General features: G+C 46.3%; 1 protein-coding gene across 2 annotated transcripts in view; it reads left to right on the plus strand.

Annotated features, from left to right (window-relative positions):
- Positions 1–14,540, plus strand: part of LOC126539534 (uncharacterized) — a 174,860-nt gene that overhangs the window by 119,872 nt on the left and 40,448 nt on the right. For both annotated transcript variants that reach the window (XM_050186406.3, XM_050186410.3), the window contains 3 exons: positions 1,106–1,296; positions 3,421–3,775; positions 10,084–10,176. In XM_050186406.3, the coding sequence (XP_050042363.1) occupies positions 1,106–1,296; positions 3,421–3,775; positions 10,084–10,176 (639 nt within the window). The remainder of the gene's footprint in view (positions 1–1,105; positions 1,297–3,420; positions 3,776–10,083; positions 10,177–14,540) is intronic.

Raw genomic sequence — 14,540 nt, forward strand, 5'->3', positions numbered from 1 at the left:
TGGCCCCTGTTTAGCACACGACACAGAGATGACAAAGAATTTTGAACAAAGATACAAACACATTTTTTGTCCTGAGCGGTGGTCATCGTGACGATAGGTATGCACACACATTCTCATATAACCTCTGTTACTAAACGTGCCTACCCAACGAAAAATTTTTCCTTCACATGAGACAATGAATGGCTCATACTCCCTTGCAATGGCTTATACCTCTGTAAGCTAGCAAAAAAAAATATAGTATCTGGTTATTATCTACCTGAGAGTCTACTGATCTTGAAAATGGTGCCTATTGATAACTAATCTACTGAAAATGCATATCCAAGTTATGAGACGTATAGGCTTTTTTTTTTTCAATTACCGTAAAGGCCAGTACGGGCATTACATAGATGTTACAATGAATCAGTGATAGTTACAGTATAAGCATTTAAAAGATAATGAATTCTGCATAGAATGAAGCGATTTTGCATAAAATTTGAAAGCTGAGGTTTTGCACATGCAGATTTTCCACGGAACCCTAGCCATAAACAGCTTTGCTGTGATTACTATTAAAAAAAAAGAAAACACCATTGGTCAGCAATGCTGAAGTTGATTTGCCGGTTGGTATTTCTGGTGTAGGCTTGATTTGAGAGCTGGAGTACAGCCCCTTGAATTTCTACTGGTCAGTGTTTACAATTACAATTGTAATTACATTAATAGTTTACAATTTGCATTAGAGATGACATCCCAAATGTGAAGCCGGAAATGCCAGTTTTTTACTGCATCCATCAGACATGCAGCAAATGAATGAGTGATGCAAGGAAAGACACACAACCTTGCTCAACATGTGTGCCTATGTCACAGATTTTGATTTATTGAACATCCATATTTTTTGTGACATCTACAAAGCACAGATGTCAGCCAGAGTTGAGAGTTTTAACTGCCACTGTATTTATTTTACTAAGCCTATTTTTCGTGAGAAATAGCTTGTGCATGCTATGGTTAAAGTCTCACTAGGCCAAGTTGGTTGATGCGGGGACTTCCAGCCAGGAAGTTGTCTTTGTAACCTCTTTAGGTGGACAGTGCACCATCTGGTACTTGCCTGTGAGATAAGATGTTGCTGTTGCAGACCTTCGCCTGTATCGGGAGCTGTGCCCCAAGAAGCCCCAACGCAGCCGGGAGTGGGACTGTGTCTGCCTGACAGTGTCGGACTGGCAGGGCTTCCTCAAGCAGTTCCGCAAGTCCTCCAACCCGCGGGAGAAACAGTTGCACACCTTCCTCTCATCGCACCTCTTCCCCATTGTCCAGGCCCAGGCACAGGTGCGTGGGCGCCATCCACTGTTTAATCTTAGGAGTGTTCCTATTCATTTGTGGTACTGAAAACCAAGCTAGTTGGTAATGATTCATTATGAGTACAGTAGTGCAAGACAACATGAAGATAAGTAAAGAAACTGCCCATTCTGTTTCGTTTCTTGTCACCGTCTTGTCTTGTGCTATCGTACGCACAATCATGGTGTTATGGAAAAACAGGGGCATTGTGTTCTTTGTAGCAAAGGGTGACTGTAGCGATGGTAATCAAGTGAACATTATTTCTCGTGCGGAAATGCTACGTGGCTTTCAGGGATAAAAGCTGCTTTAGGCAGCTTGACATAGCCCCTAGGCAGAACCTGAAGATAACACCCTCATTGATGCATGTCATTATGATATTTATCTACACACATGCTGCAGCTTATAGAAAAGAGGTAGGCTTACAGTACAAAATTAGTTGTAGCATGTTGAAGTATAGTTAGAAAGAGGAGGCAAAGACAGTCCACTGTACGTGATGTATACAGTCGCCGACCGATTTTTCGGACTCCAAAAATTTGGACATGCTCGATTATTCGGTCTGCTTCGCGGCACCGCCATTCTCCCCATAAACCATAATATATAAAAACTGCCGAAAGTATGGACACCTTGCAACCTCTCGTCTGATTTTTCGGACACTCCTTGGGCCAACTCGATAGAAAGCACCATGCACCAACTCTGACTGGTGCATGGTTCGACTTGCTGAACACCATTTTTGTTTTGAACGGAGCCTCCTTGCTGCCCCCGAAGTGGTGCTACTGCAAATCCCCGCTCATCATCATCGTTTCTGCCGGTTTCGTGGCTACAGCAGTTCTGGTCTCAGCTTAGTAAGCCATGTCAAGACAATCCAGCAGCTGATTTCTTTCTTTCTTCATGCACGACGCTGTGAGTAGGCCACGTTTTTTGTTTGTGCGACTGGTGTCGGCGTGACGGCGTGGTGGTGTTTGCTTTGTGTGCTGTGTCGAGGTTACGGTGATCCAACGCGGCACACGGAAACGTCGCGTCAAGTGTCTAATGGCGGCGACAGTGCCCACGCAGACTGTGCTGTGGAATGCCGGCAAGCGGGTGCCGGGAGGTCTAGGATTTGGCACCTTCCGATGTGCTCCCTACTGATGCCGAAAATGTTCTGCCGAGACCTGCGCAGTGGCTTCAGTGCGATTCCGGACACCGTCTCATTTGACAGTTTCACAGGTGCTGACACTGCTGTACTGACATGTGCAGAACTCAACGACGGCAAGATCATTCGTCAGGTTTCTGCTGCACCGCTGGACGATGACTCCGAGTCGGAAGATGGCTCACCATCTGCTACGCTGCCGTCGCACACGGAGTGTGTACAAGCAGTGACTGTGCTTTCAGCCGCCTATAGTGACCGTATGACCTTCTCCGAGATTCAGGCTTATGTGATTGCTTGTAAACGGAACAGCGTGCAATGGCGCAGTCACGATTTTTGCAAGCCTAGTGCCGAGCCCGAATAAGTGCGTGAGAATAGAGTATTCCTTTTTTTTTTCTTAATCTGCTTTTTCGGACACCTGTTTATTCGGACATTTCCACATTCCCCATGAGGTCCGAATAAACGATTGGCGACTGTAATAAGATGAAAAGTAATGTGGTATGCCATGGAAATAAGCTACAAGAACTCAAGCAAGCTTTACCAGCATCAACTGTGCGGGATGCAAGAGGAGTGAATCACAATGTAGTAATGTTTATGGGGCTCAAATCTTAACAGGATCTAATTAACAGCAACAAATAAAGCTTTGTTAGATTGGTCGAAACAATTAGCACTCTGATATCCTGAGTATAGGTTTCTGGGGACTGTGCTCGTGCCATGGAAAGCAAAGGTCGCCAGTTGCTCTGTATTGCATATTGGTTTTTGTTTATATCTGTTTGTATACGAACCCATTGTATTGTTTGGAATAACTTTGAATGAACTTTGTTAACATTGAATAAATCTCTGCTGCTTCTTAGAATTTGGAATGACGCAAGTCAACTCTATCTATTTGAGAGCGTTAGGATTAGTTCACTTTTTAGCTGTGGTATACAGCACATCTGCTGATAATGTAAGACTCATTTTAATTTAATTGAACTCTTGTGTGCATGCAGGCATTAAAACGTGAAGAGCGTGACCTTGAAACGGAGAACCGTTGGCTTCTGGAGCGGGAGCAACACGAGGTTCTCCTTCCTCGGCCGGGCTCCGACATGAAGTGCAACGGGGCCCCCTCGGTAGACAAGGCGGCAACCGAGCCTCAGCCCGCAGCAGCAGCCGACGAGTGCGGGCCCAAAGCAGCACCGGCCAAGGAAGCAGCACCAGCCTGTCCGGCGGAAGCCGCCGGAGCTGGAAGCGTGGGTCGTGCTCCAGGCACACCAGTTTCTGCCGCAGACGTTGCCGCGTCTGGCGGAGTACTTGTCAACGGAGGCGGAAGCCTTCCGCCTGTTACCGGCCCACCCTTGTCCGACAGTAAGCGAATGTTTCTGTTTTTGTGTCCGTCTGTCCCACTAGCATTTGTGGCCCTGGTTTCATCAGGTGAACTGGGGACTCAATATGTGTAGCATATTCGACTGGTCATTTCAAAGTGCTTTAGCAGCACTGGAATGGTCGTGCATGACAGAAAGCGTGTGTTACTGCGAGCATAAATGGGCTGAAATGACAGTAGCCAAGCATGAGCGACACTGTTTGAGTTGATTATTCCCACAGTACAGCCCTGTCGTTCATGGCCTAAATAGCACTACTAGAGTAGAAGTCGCGGGGCGCCTTTTTCATTGCGGGGTGCTGTTCTCATCGTGACGATTGCATTCATGAGCCTGACGTAATACGCTGCTTCTGCCACTGTCGGGCCTGAATCGCCCGTGCTGTCGCTTTCCATGTCGTCCTCATCACTGTCACTAGTCGACGCTTCGGCAACAAAAGAGGCAACGAAGGGGAAAAGTCGAACCTCGTAGCTGACATCTCTTCGGGGTCACAGCAGTGCTGCCGAGCAACTTCGCATTCCGAATGCCACACACCATAGTCAACAGTAGATCCCTGTCACGTGCCAGCGCCGACTTCTTCGTGTCACGTTCGATAGCACGGACGATGTCTAATTTTTCTTCTATGCTGAGCACCCGCGCCTTTTTTATCCGAGCTTCGGCATGACGCCACAACGCTCTCTGGCACGGCGGCGAGATGATGTTGATCCCGATGTGGCTTCACGTGCAAATGCACAGGGCACTTGGAGGCCGTTGTTCTGATCTCTGAGGCTTGTTGTTCTGCCGGGCCACCTAGGAGACTATGCACCGCTGTGTTTGTGCGACGAAAAGTGGAAACACAATGTGTTAACCGATATGTACGCAGTAAGCTGGTACAGTTTATGCGGATACAAAGCGCATTATGTTAAATGGCCGCTGAGTCGGGGATTTGACTTTACTACTTTTAAAACGAAACTACTGTTTAAGCGGGTACGGTTTAACAAGGTTTTACTGGACTGTGAAACGACCAGTTGACTATTCTATTAGATTGCATAGTAAGAGATTTGACTGTGGCAGGCTTGATTCTACAGGCAGAATACAAGGGTTTCAGTTTCAGTTTATTATTCTTTAAATACAGTGTACAAACGAGGGTCCCAAAGTCAAAGACTGCAATAGGAGCCTCGGTTAATAATAACAATGTAGATATGTATTAAAGAAGAGCAAGCTAATTAAAAAAAAACACAATCGTGAAAATACAACATTGAAAAATAAAATCAACGAAAACAAATTGTATGTATACTAGCTTATAGTGCATAAAAAAACAACTGTCAATACATACAAATGGCAAATGTAGTGTAATGAATGACGTAAACTTAGTTACAGATATAAAGCAGCTTAAGAGCATGTATAAATGTATGAAGATTTAATGCTGACGGGTAAACCATTCCTCAGTTTTATAGCAGCGAATGGTGATGTCATTTTTCCATAGTTAGAATGAACCATAGGTAGTAGAAAATTGGAGTTACATGCAAACCTGGTATTATTGTTATTGATGAGCTGCCTGGAATCAATGAATTGGTATGAGAGCTGTTTAGTAAGTAATTTATTAAACATAATTATTAGATGATAGTTGAACAAGTTCGTTACAACAAGGATGTTATTTTCACGAAGTAGTGGAGTAGCACTCGTGAAAACCCACTGTTAGTGATAATGCGTATTGCTTCGTTTTGTAAGTGCTCATTAGACGAGATATGACAGTTATATGTGTTTCACCAGGAAACAATGCCATAATTAATGTGACTGTGAATGAAGGCAAAGTATAATGCTAATAATGCCTCTTTAGAGAAATATGCTTTTGATTTGATTAATGCTTTAATAACGAAGGTGCACTTTTGCTTAATGAAGGCAATGTGTTGAGAAAACTTACCCCCGAATGCAGAGATCTAACTTGACTTCTGGCAGTCTCAAGACAGCTTCGCCGCTCGTCTTAAATCGTGCTCGACCTTGCGGACAACTTGCAGACGACTTGGCTTGGTCAAAGTCCACTCAAGTTCTAAGTCTGCTCCCGGGCTAGCTTGAAACTGACTTCGTTTGTCATTCCAACACGGCAGCCTCCCGAACGGATGTCGTGCGGAGGTTAGCTAATTTCGAGTTTGCTTGCCACGCCATGGATACAGCATTTTCAGAGGCGCATCCCTTGCCAAAAATTCCGCAACCCACCTTAGGTGACCGAGAAACCCGATGGAGCTGTACGACGACGAAGAATTCCTCTGTCGCTACAGATTCACAAAGAACACCGTGCAACAGCTTCTCTCTGTGTTGCCCCTCCGGGAAAGCGGGGAGAACAGAGGACAGCCTGTGCCTCCTATGCTGCAGTGACTGATGGCTCTGAGGTTTTACGGCGCTGGCACTTTTCAAACAGTCACCGAAGATCTGGCCTGCATGCCTCAGTCAACAGTGTGCTGTGCTGTTGGAAAGATGACTGTGCTCATCACGAAGCACCGAAGTCATATATGTGCTGCTTTAGTAAAAGTGCTGCTCAAGTATCCCTAGCAGTCCCTTTGGCGCAAGAGACTGCTCAAGAACTGTTTTAATGTGTAATGCAGGTTCCATGTATATACGTGCAATCTTCGCAATAAGACAACACACCTTGCGGGAAGCATGATTAAGAGCGTATTTTCTCATCTCATGACTACACATGCCATCACTAGTTATTAGCGCTCACTACCATATTTATGCTCAGCATGCCGAACTGTCACGCACTCATCCACTGAATACAAAACATGCGCATGAGCACAATAAAAAGTAGCCCAAATGAGCCAGTCATGCAGAACATGTGCGCTTACCAGTTTTGTGGCGCTCTTGCTTTTCTTTCGCAGCTTCCTCTTTCCGTTTTTGCTTCAGGTTGTTCCAGCATTTTTTCAGTTGTAGGTGTTTTTCAGTTGCCGTGTAATCCCGTGGTTGGCATTATATTGTTTTGCTATTTCTTTCCATGTCTCATTCTTCTTGGTCAACAAATACGTGAAATCAGTTTTCTTTCAGTCCACAATATGCTTGTAGTCGTTCAAGAGTGCGGTCAGCAGGCTCTCTTCGTCGTCTGTAAAAAGGGGTGCCGTCTTGCGTTGCGGTCCATTCTCTTGGGAAGAGAGCGTACATGAGTTAGATATGTCACCGTCAAAGCCTTTTGACAGGACAACAATTTCGTACCAAATGTGTCATGCAGCCGTCGCGCGAGCCCCACAACTTGTTTTCCTAACAGACGACACTTTCCTAGCAGATGACACACGCTGCCAAATTGCAATGCCTATCACTGTGCCACACTCTTCCTCTCGTTGTTCTTGACAAAGCCTCCATGTGAAGTAGACAAATCGTTAGCACGTGTCATTTTATTTATTTATTTATTTAGTTTTTTAACGGGTGTTGTCACCTATATGGGTCCGGACAGGGGACTCTACGGAGCTCGGTACTCCTTGTTCACAGCACATGTTGCTCTTTTTTCTTGTTTACGACTCCGGCCTAGTGCGTGGTCCCTCAGAAACTGACCATATGCCTCGTCTCGGCCTTTGCATCCGCTTGCCGCAAGCAAGTCAGCTTGAGTGTCTATGAAATGCGAAAGCTGGCTTGGGCGTTTTGAAGTCCACTTCTTGCTTCGGGCCGGACTTTGTCAAGTCAAGTCCAAGCACGATCCAAGTTAGATCTCTGCATTCGGGGGTGAAGGTTAGGACCTAATTTGATAGTCAGCTGCCTTCTTCCAACAGTATGTTCCTCAGTGCACCTGCAGTTTAGTGGTGTTTCATGCACTGTCACGGATTTGAACGGCACCAATACTCGCAGGTTATGCCCGCCTCTTCTTGAGTATACAGAAAAGCACACAGATGGACAACCGTTGCTGCAGCTCGGTTGGTAGAGCCCTTTAGGCATCGTGTAGAGGCTGTGTGCTTCAACTATTATTGAGAGCAGCTTGTTGCACTTGTTTTGCAGAGTACATTAAGTTGGGCGTAAATTTAACCCTCATCTGCAATCATTAGGCAGCTTAATTACAAAACAAAAAAAAAAAGGAGTTAATATTTAACATGATCTTGGATTGTAGCGCGAAGTGGCACGGACACAGACTAGAAGCAGACAGGACGAGCGCTACTCTCAACTAAATTTTTATTGAAACGAAGAACATATATATACAGTCGCCGACTTATTTCTCGTTCCAAAAATTCGGAGATGCTCGATTATTCGGTCTGCTTCATGGCCCCACCATTCTCCCCATAGACCATAATGCATAACAACTGCCGGAAGTTCGGACACCTTGCAACCTCTCATCTGATTTTTCGTACACTCCTTGAGCCAACTCGATCGAGAGCACCATGCACAGACTCTGACCGGTGCATAGTTCGACTTGCTGAACACCATTTTTGTTTTGAACAGAGCTTCCTTGCTGCCCCACGAAGTGGCGCGACTGCAAATACCCGCTCATCATCATAGTTTCTGCCTGGTTCGTGGCTACAGCAGTTCCAGTCTCAGCTTAGTAAGCCATGTCAAGACAATCCAGCAGCTGATTTGTTTCTTTCTTCGTGCATGACGCTGCGAGTAGGCCACGTTTTTCGGTTGTGCGACTGGTGTCGGCGTGACGGCGTGGTGGTGTTTGCTTTGTGTGCTGTGTCGAGGTTGTGGTGATCCAACGCGGCATATGGAAACATCGCGTCAAGTGTATAATGCCGCCGACAGTGCGTGCGCAGACTGCGCTGGGGAATTCCGGCATGCAGGTGCCGGGAGGCCTAGGATTTGTCGCCTTCCGATGTGCTCCCTACTTACGCCGAAAATGTTCTGCCAAGACCTGCGCAATGGTTGCATTGCGATTCCAGACACCGTCTCATTTGACAGTTTCGCAGGTACTGACACTGCTGTACTGACAAGTGCAGAACTCGATGACGGCTAGATCATTCGTCGGGTTTCTGCTACACGCTGGACGACGACTCCGAGTCGGCTCCGATGACTCCGAGTACAAGCAGTGACTGTGCTTTCAGCCACCTATAGTGACCGTACGACCCTCTCTGAGATTCAGGCTAATCTGATTGCGCGTAAATGGAACAGCGTGCAATGGCGTATTCACGATTTCTTCAAGCCTACTGCTGAGCCCGAAGAAGTGCGTGGAAATAAAGGACTTCTTTTTTTTTCTTATTCTGCTTTTTCGGACACCTGTTTATTTGGACATTTCCGCAGTCCCCGTGAGGTCCGAATAAACGGTCGGCAACTGTATAGGTGATTGCAAAAAAACCCAGCATAAAAACATGACAAGGTATAAAAAACATCAGTTAAACATATCAGGAGGTAGGGAAGTCAAAAAAGGAAACAACAAAAAGACACTACTTCAGATTAACACACAAATTGTGAAGATACTGAAATTCACATTCTAACAGAGACAAAGATGCACGGCTAACGCAAGTCTCTCTTAATCTTTTGATGTGGAATGCCTCGATTATTTTCCGTGTGGTTTGGCATTTGTGTCTTGAAAGAATTTTTGTGTCTTCAAACAAAGGTTTTCAACTGCAATTGAAACAATGTGACGCTAGATGTGAAGCATTAGGGTTGTTAAGTGAATGTTTGTGTTCTTTTAGTCTAATATTAATGCACCTGCTGCTCTGTCCAATGCAAGTTTTCCCGCACTTGAGTGGAATCTGATAAACTATACCAGTGTTACAAGGCACAAAAGGGGACACATGTCTAACGCCGCAATCATCTTTTCTTTTTTTGCCACCCTGTTCAAGTTTCCTATTTATCGTAGGGTACATGATAGCGCTCATCCTGTCTGCTTCTAGTCTGTGTCCGTGTCACTTCGCGCTACTATCCAAGATCATGTTACCGTACCAATGTGCCCAACTTTCTATCCTTTTGAGTTACTATTTTGCGGCTGCGTTGCCACTGCTGTCTGTTGGTTCTGTTTGGTTGTCACTTGACTTGCTGTCATGATTTTTGCACTTGTTAACTTGACAGACTAGACATCGCAAGGCCTCCCGGAATTTCCCTGGCAGACAATTATTTGTAACCGAGGAAAAATTGCAACAGAAAGCATAACCATCCTTTCACATTTATTTCTGTGCCCACATCCTGTCAGTTGTCGGTGGCATCCCATGTTTTGTGTGCTTTGGGCGCTTTCTCATCAGGAAAAGCCTGCAAGAGTTGGCATGTTTAATCTTTACAAGTATAGCTACATACAGAGATAGCGATACTGATAATTGTCCACTTTATGCACTGTGTGCTTGCACATTGTTGCTTCTTTTCTTTCAAGTGTGTTATACACCATCTATAATGTCATTTGCAATGATTCAGGTGGACCACCAATGTCCATGCTAGGTGACAACCCAGGTGATGGCATGGTTGCAGGCACTAAGGATAATCCAGGATCCATGGCCACGCCAACCTGTAAGTCATTGACCTTTATTTAGTGCTAAAGCACTACTAGCCTACCAACCTGGATTTCGCCTCTGTCTGTATGAAGCCTCTTCATACAGCCTCATGCGAAATGCAGGAAGAGGCTGTGCCCATGAAACAGCCTGCTCCGCCTCCGTTCTCCTTGTATGATGCTCACGTGCACCGCCGTGCGTGACATCATGGAAATCTACCAAGCTCCCAATAAAATGTGCACACGTGCTGCACCGCTTAGTCACTCCTGCCTTATGCCTTGCCTTGTGCACAACGATGCATGCATGAGTGTGTGTAAAATAAATATGGAAAGTGAATTGGGCTCACAGTCAGAAATGTCTAAAGACATTTCCGTCGTGCTTTCGCACATTATTCTGTAGTTAGAGCAGTGAAGCCGTCTCTCATGTTTTTAATACTGTTAAACCTGGATATAACAGAGTAGGTAAAATTGGCAATTTGTTTCGTTATATAATGAAATTCGACCTTTTATGCAGATAAGTTCAGTCAACGATCGATTTTTCTTGCACATAAAGGGGCTGCAAAATTTTGCGACTTGGGCAATCGAAAAATGCAAATCTAAATGAGAAAACAATTAATTTGGTGAATTTGGGAGTTGGCGACAAATGATATGGTTTCATGCCATGTCAACGTTATGTTAACATTGGCGGTATGAATTAAGTGAAGCCAGCCACACTTTTGCATGCACTCCGCCCCCACGGCTGAGACGATGCTATCATGAAAAGTGCCGGCAGCAGGGAGCGAATGTATTGTCTGCCTCTTGCTCCAAGGTGTCACTGAAACTCGAGCTTATGCCACCTCCAATACTAAAGGGCTTTAAGATGCTTTACCAACTAGCCCACCAAGCCATCATTGTGAACTCCAATACTAAATGCGCGGTAAGGTAGCTTATATGATGCCACACCGGCTTGTCTCAGCACGCCCAGTCTTTGCACACTTGGCAGACTACTTCTAAATTAGGGTGTGCGTGTGCGTATGCGCTCAGCTGCGCTTACAGCCATGTATGATGCAGCACAGCCCTGACGTGCCAAAAATGGCGAAGTGCCAACTTACTTTCCCACCCCACCCTCACCCCTCATGTGCGCTTGATTGCGTTATCCCAAGCGAGTGCCCCTCCCTCTCTTTCCCTTTGCTCATGCGGGAAGGCGGCACTTGTTAAGCCACCGTCTTCCTCGTCTCACCCTCGCACACTTTCACTCGCACCTAGAGCACGAAGTGCAAGGCGCAATAGGATCTTATTGCACTTGGACTTTATACAGAACACAATGTGACTCCACATTGGCGGTGGGTCGCTCTCGTTGCACGGGGCACACTTTGAGAGGTGCCATTTGCGAGGTGCATTTGCAAGCAGCTGCTTGTAATTCAACCATTTGACCATCTGCGTCCAGAGAAGTTTCCATTTATTGTGTCGGCATTCCTTTGCAGCGGAAGCGAAATTTCATTATATTGAAATTGCATACAAACTCACTTTGTTAGATTAAGGTTTAAATACATGTTGTTCTATGGACCAGAGGTTATGAAAAATTAAGTACTTCGTTGTATAGAGAATTTCATTATATTTATGTTTGTTATATTGAGGCTAACTGTATTTACATCAAAATGCTGTTATAGTAATCCTTACTGCACTGTAGTATGACTTCAGCCCACAGGACTGCTACAGCACTTTGTGTACTAGCAGCACTAGATAGCCTGACAGCAAATGGCATGAGCATGAAATGTTGACAAATTTGCTGGTGTTCCATCAGAGTTTTCAGTGGACCATGTTTTGTGGCCCTGTGGAATTTTCCATGTTCCAAAGCTCTGTACAGTCGCCAACCGTTTATTCGGACCTCACGGGAACTGCGGAAATGTCCGAATAAACAGGTGTCCGAAAAAGCAGATTAAGAAAAAAAAAATCCTTTATTTCCACGCATTTATTCGGACTCGGCAGTAGGCTTGAAGAAATCGTAAATGCGCCGTTGCATGCTGTTCGGTTTATGCGCAATAAGATAAGCCTGAATCTCGGAGAGGGTCGTACGGTCACTATAGGCGGCTGAAAGCACAGCCACTGCTTGTACATGCTCCGCATGCGATGGCAGCGTAGCACATGGCGAGTCATCTTCCGACTCGGAGTCATTGTTCTGCGGTGCAGCAGAAACCTGACGAATGATCTCGCTGTCATCGAGCTCTGCGCATGTCAGTACCTGTGAAACTGTCAAATGAGACGGTGTCCGGAATTGGAATGCAACCACTGCGCAGGTCTCGGCAGAACATTTTCGGCATCAGTAGGGAGCACATCAGAAGGCGACAAATCCTAGGCCTCCCGGCACCCGCTTGCCAACATTCCCCAGCGCAGTCTGCGTGGGCCCTGTCAGTGCCATTAGACACTTGATGCTATGTTTCTGTATGCCACGTTGGATCACCACAACCTCGACGCAGCACACAAAGCAAACATCACCACTCCGTCCCGCTGACACCAGTCGCAAAAACGAAAAACGTGGCCTACTCGCAGCGTCGTGCACGAAGAAAGAAACAAATCAGCGGCTGGATTGTCTTGACATGTCTTATTAAGCTGAGACTGGAACTGCTGTAGCCACGAACCAGGCAGAAACTATGATGATGAGCGGTGATTTGCAGTAGCGCCACTTCGTGGGGCAGCAAGGAAGCTCCGTTCAAAACAAAAATGGCGTTCAGCAAGTGGAACCTTGCATCAGTCAGAGTCGGTGCACGGTGCTCTCGATTGAGTTGGCTCAAGGAGTGTCCGAAAAATCAGACCAGAGGTTGCAAGGTGTCCGAACTTTCGGCAGTTGTTATACATTATGGTCTATGGGGCGAATGGCGGTGCTGCAAAGCAGACTGAATAATCGAGCATGTCCGAATTTTCGGACTCCGGAAAATCACTCGGCGACTGTACATATCCAGGCATTTTTGTCACTCCTGTGCTTTGAAGCTGTAGGCATCTTGCAGGCATTTTTTTTTTTTTTCACTGATATTGGCATGTAACGAATGTTTGTTTATAACAAAATACGATGTAACCAAGTTATTTTTGTGTCATATGCATTTCTGTTATGTTCACGTTCAACTGTATTAGCTGTAGGGCAGCCCAACATGTGAAGACAATCACCATGGCACAGTCAACAGCACAGGAGCAATAAAACCTGCTCTGTACACTTAAAAGGTCGTCCCTTGCACTGGTCTTAAGCAAGAATGCAATTCAACTCTCCCCAATTTGCTTTTGATTACATGTTGCTAACAGCACAACCTTCTGTTCCAACTGCCGTCGTAGCTTAGTGGTTGTGGCATTGCACTGCTGAGCTCAAGGTTGTGGGTTTGATCGCGGCAGCCATATTTCGATGGGGGTGTCATTCAAAGACGTCAATGTAATATGGGCTAATACCAAAGTAAACTAAAGTACAGTCGCCGACCGATTTTCCGGACTCCAAAAATTCGGACATGCCCGATTATTCGGTCAGCTTCGCGGCACCGCCGTTCTCCCCATAGACCATAATGTATAACAACTGCCGAAAGTTCGGACACCTTGCAACCTCTTGTCTGATTTTTCGGACACTCCTTGAGCCAACTCGATCGAGGGCATCATGCACAGACTCTGACCGGCGCATAGTTCGACTTGCTGAACGCCATTTTTGTTTTGAACGGAGCCTCCTTGCTGCCCCACGAAGTGGCGCTACTGGAAATCCCCGCTCATCATCATCGTTTCTGCCTGGTTCGATAGAGTGGCCGTACAGCAGTTCCGGTTTCAGCTTAGTAAGCCATGTCAAGACAATCCAGCAGCTGATTTGTTTCTTTCGTGCGCGACGATGTGAGCAAGACACGTTTTTCGTTTGTGTGACTGGTGTCGGCACGTTGGTGTTTGCTTTGTGTGCTGTGTCGAGGTTTCGGTGATCCAACGCGGTGTATGGAAACATCGCGTCAACTGTCTAATGGCGCCTACAGTGCCCGCGCAGACTGCGCTGGGGAATGCTGGCAAGCGGTTGCCGGGAGGCCTAAGATGTGCTCCCTACTGACGCGGAAAATATTCTGCCGAGACCTGCGCAGTGGTTGCATTGCGATTCCGGACACCGTCGATGCTGGCAAGCGGGTGCCGGGAGGCCTTGCGATGTGCTCCCTACTGACGCGGAAAATGTTCTGCCGAGACCTGTGCAGTGGTTGCATTGCGATTCCGGACACCGTCTCATTTGACAGTTTCACAGGTGCTAACGACGGCGAGATCATTCGTCAGGTTTCTGCTGCACCGCCGGACGATGACTCAGAGTCTGAAGATGACGCACCATGTGCTATGCTGCCATCGCATGCGGAGCGTGCACAAGCAGTGACTGTGCTTTCAGCCGCCTATAGTAACCGTACGA

Source organism: Dermacentor andersoni, chromosome 11 (assembly GCF_023375885.2).
Source record: "Dermacentor andersoni chromosome 11, qqDerAnde1_hic_scaffold, whole genome shotgun sequence".
NCBI lineage: Eukaryota > Metazoa > Arthropoda > Arachnida > Ixodida > Ixodidae > Dermacentor > Dermacentor andersoni.